This window comes from Penicillium expansum (genome assembly GCF_000769745.1).
Source record: "Penicillium expansum strain MD-8 chromosome Unknown contig126, whole genome shotgun sequence".
In the NCBI taxonomy this organism is placed as follows: Eukaryota; Fungi; Ascomycota; class Eurotiomycetes; order Eurotiales; family Aspergillaceae; genus Penicillium; species Penicillium expansum.
The window spans coordinates 64,219-78,717 of record NW_015971383.1 but is presented as its reverse complement, the minus strand read 5'-3'; the positions used below and the strand labels follow the sequence as shown (position 1 = coordinate 78,717).

The following is a 14,499-nucleotide window of genomic DNA, read 5'->3' as shown; positions in this document are numbered from 1 at the left end:
CATGATGCCGATGATGCTACTAACGGCCCTACCACGCTCTAGCCGTACATTGTATAGATTAACTCTGTGACGATCCCCCGAACAGGGATTTTAAGCAGAAATAATATTACCCCAAGGCCGTTATGATATCAACGGTCCATGACGTAGTAGGCTCTGCAGGTATCGTGCTTGTATAGACAGCTATAATGGACTTGGTTCGATGATATCAGAATCATTGAACTCTTTATATAAACACCTGAGCTCGTTCCTGAAATTGTTTTTTTTTTTCCATTATTCAAACATATTCTATTTCTATCCATCTAGAAAACAAAACTTACCTACACCACTCGCGAACTATACCCTGTTCCCGAGATTTGTATATTATCATTCCAACCGCATACGTTTTACGAAGTATACCTCACGTTCTTAACGGATACAACTGAATAACGCTCAATTTTCAATCATCCAACTCGATTTCAATTCTCTACATCAACAAAAAACCAACTCATCTCAAATACCATCCAAAACCAACCCAGAACAACAATGTCCTCCCCCGCCGTGAGCAAAGCACCCCCCAAGCTGGGCTCCAAGGCCGGAACCCCCGCAAAAGCTCGCAAAGCCTCTGGCTCCAGCGCAGCCAGCAAACCCAGCACCACTGGCGCAAGCCCCAAAGCCACGAAGAAGACAACCACACCCCGCAAACTCTCCCAGAAAGCCCCCGAACCACTCGACGACGATATCGAAGAACAGTCCATCCCAGAGACACCTTCCCCGAAGTCGAAGAAGCGCACCGAGCAGCGTCGCCCCATCTCCCCACCCGACGACGCAGCCTCCCAGGCTCCTTCCGCCTCCGGCTCCGCAGCCCCACTTGGCCGCGCTGCCTCAGGGTTGTCTGGTAAGGCCAAGGGCCTCGCCGGTAAGACAAAGGAGACAGTCCAGCAAGGTTCCGAGGGTGTGCAGAATGGTGCGAAAAAGGCCACCCAAACTGCCACCGATAACCTGCCCGTGCCATTTGACTTATCTGCATTGAAGGGTCGTGAGGTCGCCGAGGGCGGGAATATCCTTGGACAAGATGGGAACCCCATTGGCAAGGTTGTCGAGGGGGATGCGGAGGATCTTGTCGGACAGACTGTTGGCGACGATGGGGAGATCGTTGATGAGGATGGTGATTTGATTGGTCGCGTTGATATCCTACATGAGGTCGCCGACCAGGCTAAGAATGCTGCCGACGACGCCCAGGAGAATGTTGGAGACGTTGACCTGGAGAAAGTTGTTACGGATATCGCTCAGCTTGAAGGCCTTCCTGTTTCCGATGGTGGTGTTATCAAGAACGCTGCTGGTCAGATCGTCGGCCGGATTGTTGAGGGTGATCCTGAAGACCTTATTGGGTATACCCTTAATGAGGATGGTGAGATCGTTGATGAAGAAGGCGATGCCATTGGCCGCGTTGATCTGATTCCTGTGGATGAGCAGAAAAAGGCTATCGAAGATACTACTGGTGATGCCGCTGATAAGGTCGGTGGCGCTAAGGATGACCTTGAGGATCAGTACGAAGATGCTCAGGATGGTCTCGACACCGAACAGGCTAAGAGTGCTGTTGATGGCGTCGCTGATGAGGCCAAGGACGATGTTTCTGACATCGAAGGAAATGTCGACAAGGCTAAGTCTACTGCCGAGGATGCTGCCTCCGACGCCGGGGACGCTACCGATGACGTGGACGGTGTTGTCGACGATGCCACGGACGCCGCCCAAGATAGCAAGATCGACCTCGAAGATAATGTCGAAGATGCTAAGACTGCCGCCGACGACGCCGGTGAAGACGCCACTGATACTCTCGATGACAAGCTCGAGAGTGCTAAAGACACCACCGAAGATACCGCCGAAGAGGCAAAGGACACCGCCGAAGACGCGGCTGAAGACGCCAAGGACACCACCGAGGACGCGGCTGGAGACGCCCAAGAGACCGCCGAGGATGCTGCCGAAGATGTCGAGCAACGGATCCCCGGGCTCGAGACCCTCGAAGGCAAGGTCTGTAACAAGCTCGGCTACATCATCGACCAAGCGACCGGCAAGCCTGTTGGCCAACTTACCGAAGGCGACGCTAAGAAAATCTCCAAGCTCGGCGCCACACTCGACGACAAGGGCCAGTTCTGGGACAACCGCGGCAACGTGATCGGTCAAGCCAAGGCACTCCCAATTGAGGAGGACGAAGGCGAAGAAGGCCCCTTCTCCGGTCTAGAAGGTCTTGTCGTCGGCGAAGACGGCTTTGTCGAAGACGAGAACTCGACTCGCGTTGGCCGCCTAATTGAAGGCGATGCTAAGAAACTGAGCGGCCGCGGTGTTGACGAGGATGGAGAAATCCTCGATCGCAAGGGTAACGTCATCGGGCGCGCTGAGCGCCTCGAACCCGAGGAGGAAGAGCCAGAGGAGGAAGAGGTCGGACCTGATTTCTCTGCTGTCAATGGTCTCACCTGCAACAAGGCTGGCTATGTCATCGGACCCGAGGGGTATCCCATTGCCCGTATTGTCGAGGGAAACCCCAAGGAGCTTGCCGGTAAGAAGATCGAAGACGGCGAGATCTACGACGGAAAGAAGGTCGTTGGCCGTGTTGAGCTCATCCCTGAAGATGAGCTTGAGAGCAAGCCCGAGGGTCCCTTCGCTGGTATGGATAGCCTCTTTGTGACCAAGGATGGATTCGTCGAGGATGATGAGGGATCCATCGTTGGTAAGCTAATCGAAGGCGACGCGAAGAAGCTTCGTGGTCGCGCTGTTGACGAGGATGGCGAGATCACCGACAAATACGGCAACGTCAAGGGTCGTGCGGAGCCTTACGAACCTCCCCAGGAGGAGGAGCCTGCCGAGGAGGACCTTTCTATCCTCGAGGGCAAGGTTGTTAACAAGTCCGGTAACGTCGTTGACCCTGCCACTGGTGCTGTCGTCGGACGCATTGTCGAGGGTGACAAGCGCCTCGCTGGATGCAAGGTCGATGGCAAGGGCCAGATCTGGGGTGACAATGGCAAGGTTGTTGGACGTGCTGAGCTCATTCCCGGCGCCGAGAAGCATAAGGATGAAGGCCCATTCTACGGTTTCGACAACGCCGTTGTCGGCAAGGACGGAGTCGTTCAAGACGGTGAGAAGATCATCGGACGTGTGATTGAAGGCGACGCCAAGCGTCTTCTCGGTCGCAAGGTTGATGAGGACGGTGATGTCCTGGACAAGAACGGCAACACAATCGGCAAGGCTGAGCGCTGGGAGCCCGAGGAGAAGAAGCGCGATGTCAACCCCATGTCTGGGCGCAAGATCACCAAAGAGGGCGAAGTCCGCGATGCGGATGGAAACCTCATTGGCAAGCTGACCTCGGGTAACCTCGCTACGCTGGTTGGCAAGACTGTCGATGACAACGGCTACGTTGTTGACAACGATGGTAACAAGATTGGCGAATGCACCTTGCTTGAGAACATCCCCGAGCCTGAGCCCGAGGAGCCCGAGGAGCCCCAAGAGGATGAGGAAGAGGGACCCACGGCCGAAGAGCAGGAGGCTGCGGCTAAGGCCGAATCTGATCGTCAGCTCGCCGAGAAGATGATCTCCATCCTCAGCCAGACCCTTGATCGAGTCAAGCCTGTTTGCAAGCAGATCGAAGAGGTAAGTTACAATCCGTATACGAATCATTTGAACCAAACGTACTAATATAACATCTAGGCCTGCCAGAAAGCTGACCGCACCCCGAAGGAGGAGCTCGACGAGGAGAAGCTTGTTCAAACCGTTAAGCCGCTCCTCGAAGAGGGAGGCCGCATTCTGCAAGAGTGCAACGGAGCTGTCCGTGCACTCGACCCCGATGGACGCATCGCCGCGACTGCTAAGGCGCGCGCTGCTTCTCGTGATGCCACTCCTGAGGAGTACCAGCTTGCCGACATGATCAAGGAGCTCACTGAGACGGTCATCAAGACTATTGATAACGGCAAGAGACACATCGCCGATATGCCTCATGCGAAGAAGAAGCTGAGCCCACTCTGGGGTTTGCTCTCCGAGCCATTGTTCCAGATCATCGCTGCCGTTGGCTTGTTGCTTAACGGTGTGCTTGGACTGGTTGGCCGTCTGCTTGATGGCCTTGGTCTTGGTGGATTGTTGAATGGTCTGCTAGGCAGTCTCGGATTGGACAAGTTGATTAGTGGACTTGGTCTGGGCAGTTTGACTGACGCTCTTGGACTTGGTGGAAAGAAATGAAAAGTTGGAATGAACTTGGTTTGAACTTATTGTTGGCGATGCTTTTGTGATTTTGTCTTCTTGATGTTTTTGCCAGCGTTGATTGCCTTGGTTTTGGTGTACTTTTTCTAATTTCCTGTACTATCACTTCTCTCGAGATTAATGAACTGAACATGACTTTTGATTTTGAATTCATTTTAATCTATTCACAAATATTAATAGTCTCGTAAGTACAGGTATGCAGAATAGCAGAGTACAATTTCCATGCTTGGTTTCATCAAAATCCACCCCTCTGAGATTTGTTATATCTCTCCTCAGATCAAGATAATAACACACGTAGAAGGAATGGACATGTTCATAATTACAATGAGGTTGAAAATTTCAATAATGCACCTCTCAGGGCGCTTTTGTGGCAACGCCAACGAGGGAACTACCCAATTGAACTAGTGTCCATTGTCGATTGTTCCATAGAAGATGGCGTGGCCCATACTAAGTCAATGTGTCTTGGATGTGTCAGTCGAAGTGCGAGACTGATTTATGTGGGACGATTCACCGAGGTTGCGATAGGCTCTGTCTCTCTCGGCAGCCTTATCCTTTCGGATAGTAAGGCAGTTAATACCGAGGAAAGTGGTGATGCGGTTGATGACCAGAACTGCCCAGTGCATGTAGATAACCAGTGCGAAGAAGAAGTACACCCAGAGATAGAGAAGTTCCAGCCACGGGGCGACTGCCGGGAAGCCAATCATGGGCAGGTTGATGAGGACCGCGCCACCAATGAGGGGAGCCTGCATAACAGTCCAGAGGGGGAAGGGCTGTCTCAAGAGATGGGCCAAAATGATCATGGTTGTCATGCGTCCGAAGACGAATGCGATGACCCAGCAGAACAAAACAAGGTGGTTGCCGGAAAGGACAGTCGAATAAGGCGAAAACAGCCAAGCAATGTTCGAGACAGTGAAGATGATCATAGGCACCCACTCCTTAAGCAACGGGGCGAATGGCAAGCCCTGCTTCTTGCGGGCCTCAGCTACATTCAAGACACATCCTGGGAGATGTCCGAGGAAGAAGCTACCGACGAGAATCACGACCCAGAGGTCTTTGATGGAGTTGTTGCCGAAGATTTGGGGGAAGTTAAGGAACCCAACAATGGGTTGAGACCACATTCCAGGGCCCCAGATTCCGGAGGCAATCATAGTTGCACAGGCGATGATCAGGCCCTCAGTCGGGCCATTGAAGTAGCCGAGGTAGAGTGTGTGGGTGTGGAACGTCTCCCATGTGGAGAAGTACATAGCCAAGCAAGGCACGAGTGCAGTCCAAGCACCAAGTTGCGAGGCTCCGAAGCCCATTGCCGCCGTCGAAAGCAAACTGGCCAGAGTGCAGTTCAAGGAGTCGATGCCGTGACTGTACCTAATTAGTGATCCATCCATGGGTATTCGGAGGGCGGTACAAACTCAAAAAGTTCTCCGAGTCCACTGGACGTCCCGGTTCGGCGTGCCTGTTTACCATCCACATTGTCGAGGGTAGAGTACCTATCCATGTGAGTTGGAGTCATATAGATAGAGGGTAGCCGGTCACTCACATCCACATGCCGAGAGCGAAGCTGTAGTAAATCCATGAGGGGCCCTAAAATGTCCGGTTAATTCGCCACTTCCGATAAAACACCGAGTAGGGATCAGGATCAGGAACACTCACGGGTCCCACCAGATCTGGCACGAAAATCTGAATGATGAAGATATTGGCCACGATCCACATGAACCCAAGAAGGGTCACCATGTTCGGGGCCATCCACATCGGCACAACTTCGACGAAGGCATTCCACTAAGCAGGGGAAAAGTCAATTGTTTGTTCTGAACGTAACTCGCGCAAGGCTGCAGGGTTTTCATACGTAGTGCTTCAAAATATACCGAGAAATGAACGACTTGTCGACACTCGAATACTTGTAGGACTTAAGGGGTAGGAGGGCATCGTCGGAGAGGGAATCTTGGGTCTCTGTAGGATTAAAACCCCCAAAATTAGCAAAGTATTCGGAATAAATATGCTAGTCGCAGTCTCCATATCACCAACCTTGGACCATTCGATAGATCGCGTTCATCTTTGGAGATTGGGCCGTGTCATGCGCGGAGTTGTAGTATAGTCGGGGGGTAAACACCAACACCTCAGTTCATAGCGAGGCGGGCAAACAAACGGGTAAAATGGACAAATGCACAGCAAATCAAATCATGCCTTTAAATACAAATGTCGACTCTCAAGAATACGTGGAGAAAAAGGAGAAGTGGAAATTGTTCCAGATGGATTTTCAGGTCGGAATCACGTGCTTTGCTCCGCATCGGGAACGCGAACAAGGGAAGCTCGACTTGACCGAGACCACACGGGATTTGCCAGGGCATTGTTCGGACTTGAGTCGCATCGTCGCAGCTAATCGCGCCCTCGAACCCGTTGATTCCCCTTCACTTAAGTGTTCGCTCAGCACTACGATCTACCTCAGCGCCCTGCTGATACTCCACCGTGATAATCGCGTAATCGCCCATCTCGCATTTCACCGTCATCTGGAGCTCGAATCTGCGCAACGCGAACTGCTCTTAGATTTTTTTTTCCCCTCACTTGACACTACAATCACATATTGAGTCTGGTTGGATATGACGGTGGATGGTCTTCAAAGCGCCCCCCGCGCATCCCGTCATTGAGGAACCATTCCTTCACGATGCCGGGTGTTGTCGAACTCCCCGTTGGCACCGCGGCACGCCCGTTTGATCTGGGATTCACCGTGGGACATCAGAAAGTCGAACTCGAGATTGATCTAGCATCGAAAAGCCTCAAGGGACGGACGGAAATCACAATTCACCCGCGCCGCAGAGATCTAGGGACAATCTGGTTGAATTTTCGACAAGGTGAGGTCAAGCAGCTGAGTGTCAACGGCAAGCCTGCAACAACCAAATACACCGACCATTATGAATCGCTACAACTCTACGGTGTACATTATCACGAGCGGTTGACGCCAAAGATCCACACCCTCCTACAAACTCCCCCAAGACCTACCCTGCCCATCACAATTCCAAAGGGTGTCCGCATCGATGAACTAGATCCATCTTCAGCCGAAGCACAGGATCAAATCGCACTACAGTCTACGGTCGAAAATGTGGATGGCCCTTCGAGTGCCAGGGCGCCAGAGGCAAACCTCCCACGATTCATGGCGCTAACAGTGAACATCGAATTTGTTATTGATCATATTCGGGATGGCTTACAATTTGTCGGTGTCGAAAATGGAGATCGACGGTATCCTCATGCCTACACCACCAACTCACTCGAATCTGGTATCGGCTGTCCCTTGTTTCCATGCGTGGATGATATGTCCTCGCGATGTACCTGGGAGGTTTCCATAACATGTCCTAGCTCACTTGGTGATGTTTTCGACCGCAAGAAACAAGAGGCGTCCAGTGCAGCAACCTCATCCCACTCCAAAGCGCCGAACCGCCAGCTTTCTGCGGACGATGAGGGCCTTGATATGTCAGTGGTGTGCTCCGGCGACTTGACCGATGACATTGTCGATCCCAAAGACCACACCCGCAAAACAGTTTCGTTTGCCTCGTATTCACCGCTGGGGGCTTTGCAAATTGGGTTCGCCATTGGTCCATTCGAGTATGTCAATCTGGCCGATTTCCGCGAGAGTGACCAGGATGAACAACTTGGCCAAAATGCAATTCCTTTGCACGCATTCTGCCTCCCAGGTAGAGCCGACGAAGTTCAAAACAGCAGCTTTCCCATGGCTCAAGCTATCGACTTTTTCTCTTTGTCGTACGGGTCGTATCCATTCGGAAGTTACAAGATGTGTTTTGTCGACGATCTCCCAACTGACAGCCTTCCCACTGCATGCCTGTCAATCTGCAGCAGTCATTTGCTCTTCCCAGCCGAGATGATCGACCCCATGTACGACTCCACTCGGGCTCAAGTGCATGGTCTAGCATGTCAGTGGACTGGAATCAATATCATTCCTGCCGAGCCCTCGGATACATGGGTGACGGTTGGTGTGGCATGGTACATTACAGATACATTCATGAGAAAGCTTTGCGGAAACAATGAATACCGTTTCAGACTGAAGCAAATGTCTGATCAAGTTTGTGACCTGGATTATGAGCGCCCCTCGATATACGACATGGGCAACATTCTCAAAGTTGACCCATCGGAGTATCGCTTTGTTGCGTTGAAAGCGCCTTTGGTCTTGTTCATCCTGGATCGCCGACTGACCAAGGCGAGTGGCAAGGCCACAATGTCTCGCATTATTTCTCGACTTTTCTTGAACTCTCGCATGGGCGATATTCCTAACGGAGCTGTCACCTCTTCCCTGTTCCAAAAGACATGTGAGCGACTCGGTCACGCAAAATTAGACGTCTTCTTCCAACAGTGGGTATACGGCGCGGGCTGTCCACGATTCCAAGCGACCCAGCGATTCAACAAGAAGAAACTGGTTGTTGAGATGATGATCAGACAGGTCCAGTCTGAACCACAACCCCCTCGCGATCTCGACAAGGATTCCTTCTTGCGTGACGTGAAGGAAGAGGTCCGGCACGTCTACGCGGGCGCAGTTCAGCCGGTCTTCACGGGGTCGATGACCCTTCGGATTCACGAAGCAGATGGAACTCCCTATGAGCACATTGTTGAAATCAAGGAGGGGGTGACGAAGTTCGACATCCCATACAACACGAAGTACAAAAGGCTCAAGCGCAACAAAAAGCAAAGAGAAAGAGCCGTCGCCTCGGGTGATGCTGAAGTTCAAGAAGAAGTTCTACTCTACTGCCTAGGAGATGTGCTTCAAACCGAAGAAGAGACACAGGCTTGGCGTTTGGCTGACTGGACGAAAGAGGACGAGGAGCGAATGGGACAGGAATCTTATGAATGGATCCGAATGGATGCAGACTTTGAGTGGGTCTGTAAACTGTCTCTCGGTATGCCAGGGTACATGTATCTCTCTCAGCTTCAGCAAGATCGAGATGTTGTAGCCCAGCTCGAGGTAAGTCGTATTGCTGTTTTCACCGAATGGATACACGATGCTAACATTTTCAGTCATTACAATACATGACTGCTCAACGAGAGCACCCTCTGATTTCCACAATCTTTGTTCGAACACTCATGGATAGTCGATACTTCCATGGCATACGTACCACGGCTGCACGTGCCTTAGTAAAGCATGCTAAGGATGAGATTGATTGGGTTGGACTGCATCATCTTGAGAAGGCGTTTCAGGAGCTTTTCTGTCTCCCAGGATCGCCCATGACTCGCTCAAACGACTTCTCTGACCGAGCGGCCTACATCCTCCAACAAGTCATCCCAGACGCAATATCTAAAGTCCGTGACAACAGTGGCAAAACTCCATTGAGGGTGAAACGATTCCTTTTCGACAAACTCAAATTCAATGACAACTCAAACAATGAGTACTCGGACAACTTCTATGTTGCCTCCTTGATGAAGTCCCTATGCCATGCCATGCTTGGTAAAAGCGAGGCGCGGACGGATGAAGAATTAGACCATTTCGATATGGAACGTGTCCTTGAGGCTCAGGCCGAAGAGCAACTGGACAAGGATGCTATCGCCGAGTTTGATCGCTATCGACGAATGGATGAATGGTCGAGCTCTTTCCAGAACCTCTACTCCCGAGCTGCACTCCAATGCCAGGCGCAATTAATGCAAGCCAAGATGATGGACCTGGATTTGATGCGTTTCATCCCGTATACGCGAGCAGGGACCTACGATCTTCTCCGGATGCAAGCTTTCCAATGCTTGGTCGACCTTGATATTTCCCAAAGTCCGGAGCTACTTCGATGGCTCATGTTCACATTGTCGGCTGACTCCTCACCCTGGATACGCCACCAATCTTTACGTTTGCTCGGTCAGACCCTGGCACAGATTGCTTTCGGTCGTCCTCAACAAACCGAAGCCTTCCAAAATGACGGTTTGATCATCGAACAAGAATCCTCCACCCAGATCCGCCGAGATGACATCGCACGACGCCAGACCATTCCTGGCGCTATTGAAGCCCTCAAGCGAGAGCTTGCTGCTGACGCATCTATGAAAGAATGCATGTGGGCAGCTTGTAACTCGCCATGTATGGGTCTCTTGGAGCTCTCGGAGCTCACTGACCTTTGCCGTACTCTGTACGACCCAATCACCTCTAAGTTCGTGCGGATGAAACTCCCGCGATATTGGAGTGTGCAAAATCAAGGCCATGGCAAACTGCGTTTCTATCGATCTACCAAAGCCCGTCTGGGTCCATCTTCCAAGCGCAAACGCGAGGATCAAGGCGTGCACACACCCTCATCAACCCGTATTACATTCAAGCAGTCCAAGACCGGCCTGGCTTCAGGAACGCCCACTCCCAACCATCTCCCCAAAATCCACATTCCCAGACCATCCCCTGCGCCAGGCGCAACCCCCAAAGCCCCTGCAACGTCTACACCCAAGCTAAAGCTCAAGTTTGGTGGTCGACCAACATGAATATCCAACGTTGTTCCTTCGAATATCACATGTATTTTACCCATTATTTCTTTTATTATTTCCGTCCGTTGCCATTGACTCAGGCAGGAGGATGGAACCAAAGCATGCTCCTAGGCGCGATGTCTATTCAGCTTTATCTTCCGATTTCAATACCAGCTAGCTATGCATTATGTTGATCCGCCGAATACACAGTATAGGTGTAGACAGTCAGAAAGTCATTGGGATAGCCATGGTAGTCTAAAATGCGCCCTGGCAAACGAGCAGAAAAAAAGATAGAACAGAAAAAAAAAAGGTTTTGATTGTTCCCATAAGAGAAACCGACCCAGAAACTCCCAGTAGCATTAGATCTTTTCCCAGCACTCGGTGATAGAGTGGTGCCTATGTGCGTGCCCCTTCAATCAAAAGAAACGTCGTAGATGGTGTGTGTGGATGTGTTGCTTATTTATCGGTAATGCGCTCAAGGGCCTCAAGCATGACGACGGAGTTACCGCGAATGACCTGAACGAGTATCCGTTAGCGGGGTCCTTGACATCCGTTCATAGAGATTTAACGTACGATCATGCCAATGGAGACCTTCTCTCCGCCATCCTTCTCCTCGAATGCCTCATCCAGAACAATGTTCATGAAGACCTGCGCAAAAGTATCGTCAGTTATTCCGCGCTTGATCGGTACCGTCTTCCTCCCGGCTTCCACGGCGCGCCAGGGAGCAACCCGACATCGCAAAGACAAAGTCATGGGGTGTGAACATACATCGTAGCCTCGAAGGATACCGATAACTTTGCGGTTGCCGTTCAGTTGGCAGAAGACCCGCTTCTCCATGTACTGCAGAAAAGACACGACGTCAGTTGAGATCTCGGGACAAAAAAGACCGCACATAGTAGGGGAAGCACTAACCTTCTTCAATTCAGGCTGAGCTTGAGGCATATTGGGCGAGTTGGTGGGGTATCTTGGGGTTTGGCAAGATTCAAGTCACCGCGGTGGCTTTGGGAGTTTGGTGCAAGCTGTGTCGGAGAAACGATATTGCGGATATGAGATACGCGATAAGAGCTCTCAAGTCCACACTTTCACGCCACCAACTTGCATCGCTTTGTTTTCGCGTCGTTTGATTGCTGTGTAATTCCAAAGATGAGCTCTAAGTTTGCCAATCGCAGAAAGCCCCGCAAGGTTGGCGGGGATGATGAGGAGGACGATGGAGGTGCTGCGCCAGGTATGTGGGCTAAGATTACTTTTTTTCTACCCTAGACATTCGCCTACCAAGACCGAAACTAACACGGAGATATACAGAGCCAGTCGTTAAGCGCCCAGCCGCCTTTAGGCCAAAGCAAAAATCCAAATTGCAGTTATCCTTTGGCCCCGAGACGTCAATGAACGATGAAGACCAAGAGAGCGAAGTAGTCCTACCGAAACGCCACGGTCTGGGCCGCAAGGCAATAGAAAGGAGTGGTCAAATCCCCTCAGTGTCGTCTGAGAAACTTTCCGCTCGAGTCAACCAGGACCAAGACCGGCCTACCTATAGCCATGACTACTTGAAGGAACTTCGCGACTCCACACCCTCAACACCAAAGACAACTACCGACGATGAAAGCAGCAAGGCTGTTGATGTTGCAGCTAAGTTTGGGGAGATTATGACTATTCCGGGACAGGCCCACATCCCCAGCGAAGCTGAGATTCGAGAGAAAAAGGCCCGACGCGCACGTCTGGCTATGGAACACGGCGCGGGGGAGGACGAATTCATTTCATTGGACGTTAACAATGCAGCCAACACCGATGACTGGGATGCGGTTGTACGAGGGGAAAAAGAAGTCGAAGAAGACACAAGACTGGTTCGGGATGATGAGGACTTTGCGGAAGGGTTCGAGGAGTTCTTCACAGAGGATGGCAAGATGGCGCTTGGGCGAAAAGCAGAGCGCGAGAAGAAGCGGAAGGACCGTGAGGCAATGCGTGACCTCATTGAGGATGCCGAGGGTATCTCCGATGAAGACGACTCTGACTTGGAGGAAAAGGCTGCTTATGAAGCCGCTCAGGTTCATGCGGCCATGGGTCATGGCAAGTCAGCTGGCATTGATCGTCCGAAGACTCCTCCCAAGGTCACATCTCTTCCACGACTGACTAGTAGTTTTGAACGATTGCGCACGTCTCTCGCGTCCATGGAAGGCTCGAAAACACAGATGATCAGCCGAATGGAGGAATTGAGGAAGGAGAAGGCAGATATCGCGATTCGGGAGGTGGAGATCCAGGCGATGATAAAGGAAGCTGGCGACAACTACGAGCGACTCAAGAAGGAAGCTGCTGTTGTCTCGAGTGCAAAGCTCGATGCCTCCAATGGAGCTCTAGAAAAGTCTCGAGGATTGGAAAGTATCGGTGCTCCTGTGCCTGTACCAAGAAGAGGTTCCTCAATGTCGGATTCCTCGGATTCCAGCTTTGAGGATTCTTCATAGTGCTTTCCTGGCTGCACCTGTACCTACCTTCCAGGCGGCCTGGATGCTCTTGCTACTAGATCCTCTCGCATCGTCTTCGTGGAGTCACTCCTTGTTTCTTTTGATACCCAATGAACGAGTTCTGTATTATATCTCTATCTTCATTCGCCCACCCTTAGGTTTATCCACCCTTCTTTTATCCAGAGCTACACACTAGATTCCCGACTACGCTCAAAGTGCTAATTAACATGCACTATTGCAAGACGATCCATATCTATCTCACAACTGATTCGACGCCTTACTGACCGACTCCAACGGAGAAGCCCAGCGTGCCAATCAATAGCTGAAACTTTGATGTGACACTGGACAGCTATGTACCTCATCGTGTTGTCAGACAGCTGGGGATCTCCAGAAAGCAACCTTTTACACCTTGAGTGAGTCTGAGTTCGACTTGTCTGGCTAAGATTAAGCTCGTTGGGCACTCATGCGACCTGACCGTTTTATGTGTCTTGCCGTGGGCACGATCAAGGGCCATTATCAAAGTGCGGTCTGCAAAACACGATGACTTTGCTACACCCAATTGCGACATTATGTCTCGGGTCGCTCCTTGTGAACCGCTTACACCTCAGTTTCAACTTAAAACTCCAGACCCCTCACTGTTGACAAACATCACGCCTTCTTCGGTCATCCTCTGACCAGTCAGATCCTCTCGCAAGGTATTTGGTGCAGTCGGCCGTGCGGCCCGTCTGGCCGTTTGCCTATGGTTTTCTCCTATTATGTATTTTAGCAGTGTCTCACTTAACATATGTACCTAGTGTTTTTAAGGTTGTTGGCTTATTTGTTTTCCATATCCCCTCAACTCTCCTCTGTTCCCTCCAAGGACTGCTGATACACTCGAAGTAAACATACCAACAGTAAGTCCAAAATTGGTTGGCTAAGATCGCAACAAGGGAACTACCGAGTTACAGCAGGCGATTGAAGCCCGGGCAAAAGTAGTAGAGGGATGAACTGCCACTGAAGAACAATATAATAAACTTAAAGAAGAAGCAGAGAAACGCGATCACAAGGCAAATATAGAAGCTATCAAGTCAGACATGCTGAAGTGTCCAAAGAGATTAACCTGGTGGTATATCCAAAGATTCATATACATCATATTTAGTATCGACATATCCAATCACGTTTGATGCGGATTGAAAATTTCTGTTAAGCAGAATTCCAATTATTAGGCAAGGTTATTTGCCTCCAATATCTCATAAATTTGCTAATGGTGGAAGGAAGTAGGATGAATCTTACTTCTTCTTCTCTTCCTCCCAAACCCCTCTCCCAACGGCATCCATCACAAACAGAGTACAATCTACATTGCCAATATGGCCATCTAGTCTGTCATATTGACCTTCTCATAATTGCAAATTTCACG

At 50.8% G+C, this 14,499-nt stretch overlaps 5 protein-coding genes across 5 annotated transcripts; 3 read left to right on the top strand and 2 right to left on the bottom strand.

Annotated features, from left to right (window-relative positions):
* Positions 1 to 522: 522 nt before the first annotated feature.
* Positions 523 to 4,203, top strand: PEX2_038150 (LEA domain protein; the record flags this gene model as incomplete). The annotated part of the gene is made up of 2 exons (XM_016741090.1): positions 523 to 3,621; positions 3,679 to 4,203. The coding sequence occupies 2 exons, from the start codon at positions 523 to 525 to the stop codon at positions 4,201 to 4,203; spliced, it is 3,624 nt and encodes a 1,207-aa protein (XP_016596795.1).
* A 473-nt stretch (positions 4,204 to 4,676) lies between these two features.
* Positions 4,677 to 6,271, bottom strand: PEX2_038140 (uncharacterized protein; the record flags this gene model as incomplete). The annotated part of the gene is made up of 6 exons (XM_016741089.1): positions 4,677 to 5,580; positions 5,631 to 5,708; positions 5,759 to 5,802; positions 5,872 to 5,997; positions 6,065 to 6,168; positions 6,244 to 6,271. 6 exons carry the CDS (start codon positions 6,269 to 6,271, stop codon positions 4,677 to 4,679), a joined length of 1,284 nt encoding a protein of 427 aa, XP_016596794.1.
* A 609-nt stretch (positions 6,272 to 6,880) lies between these two features.
* Positions 6,881 to 10,665, top strand: PEX2_038130 (transcription initiation factor TFIID subunit TAF2; the record flags this gene model as incomplete). The annotated part of the gene is made up of 2 exons (XM_016741088.1): positions 6,881 to 9,184; positions 9,238 to 10,665. The coding sequence occupies 2 exons, from the start codon at positions 6,881 to 6,883 to the stop codon at positions 10,663 to 10,665; spliced, it is 3,732 nt and encodes a 1,243-aa protein (XP_016596793.1).
* A 438-nt stretch (positions 10,666 to 11,103) lies between these two features.
* PEX2_038120 (putative small nuclear ribonucleoprotein SmG) lies at positions 11,104 to 11,589 on the bottom strand (the record flags this gene model as incomplete). The annotated part of the gene is made up of 3 exons (XM_016741087.1): positions 11,104 to 11,163; positions 11,221 to 11,487; positions 11,560 to 11,589. The coding sequence occupies 3 exons, from the start codon at positions 11,587 to 11,589 to the stop codon at positions 11,104 to 11,106; spliced, it is 357 nt and encodes a 118-aa protein (XP_016596792.1).
* Positions 11,590 to 11,790: 201 nt separating this feature from the next.
* PEX2_038110 (uncharacterized protein) lies at positions 11,791 to 13,103 on the top strand (the record flags this gene model as incomplete). The annotated part of the gene is made up of 2 exons (XM_016741086.1): positions 11,791 to 11,872; positions 11,950 to 13,103. The coding sequence occupies 2 exons, from the start codon at positions 11,791 to 11,793 to the stop codon at positions 13,101 to 13,103; spliced, it is 1,236 nt and encodes a 411-aa protein (XP_016596791.1).
* Between the last annotated feature and the right edge of the window lie 1,396 nt (positions 13,104 to 14,499).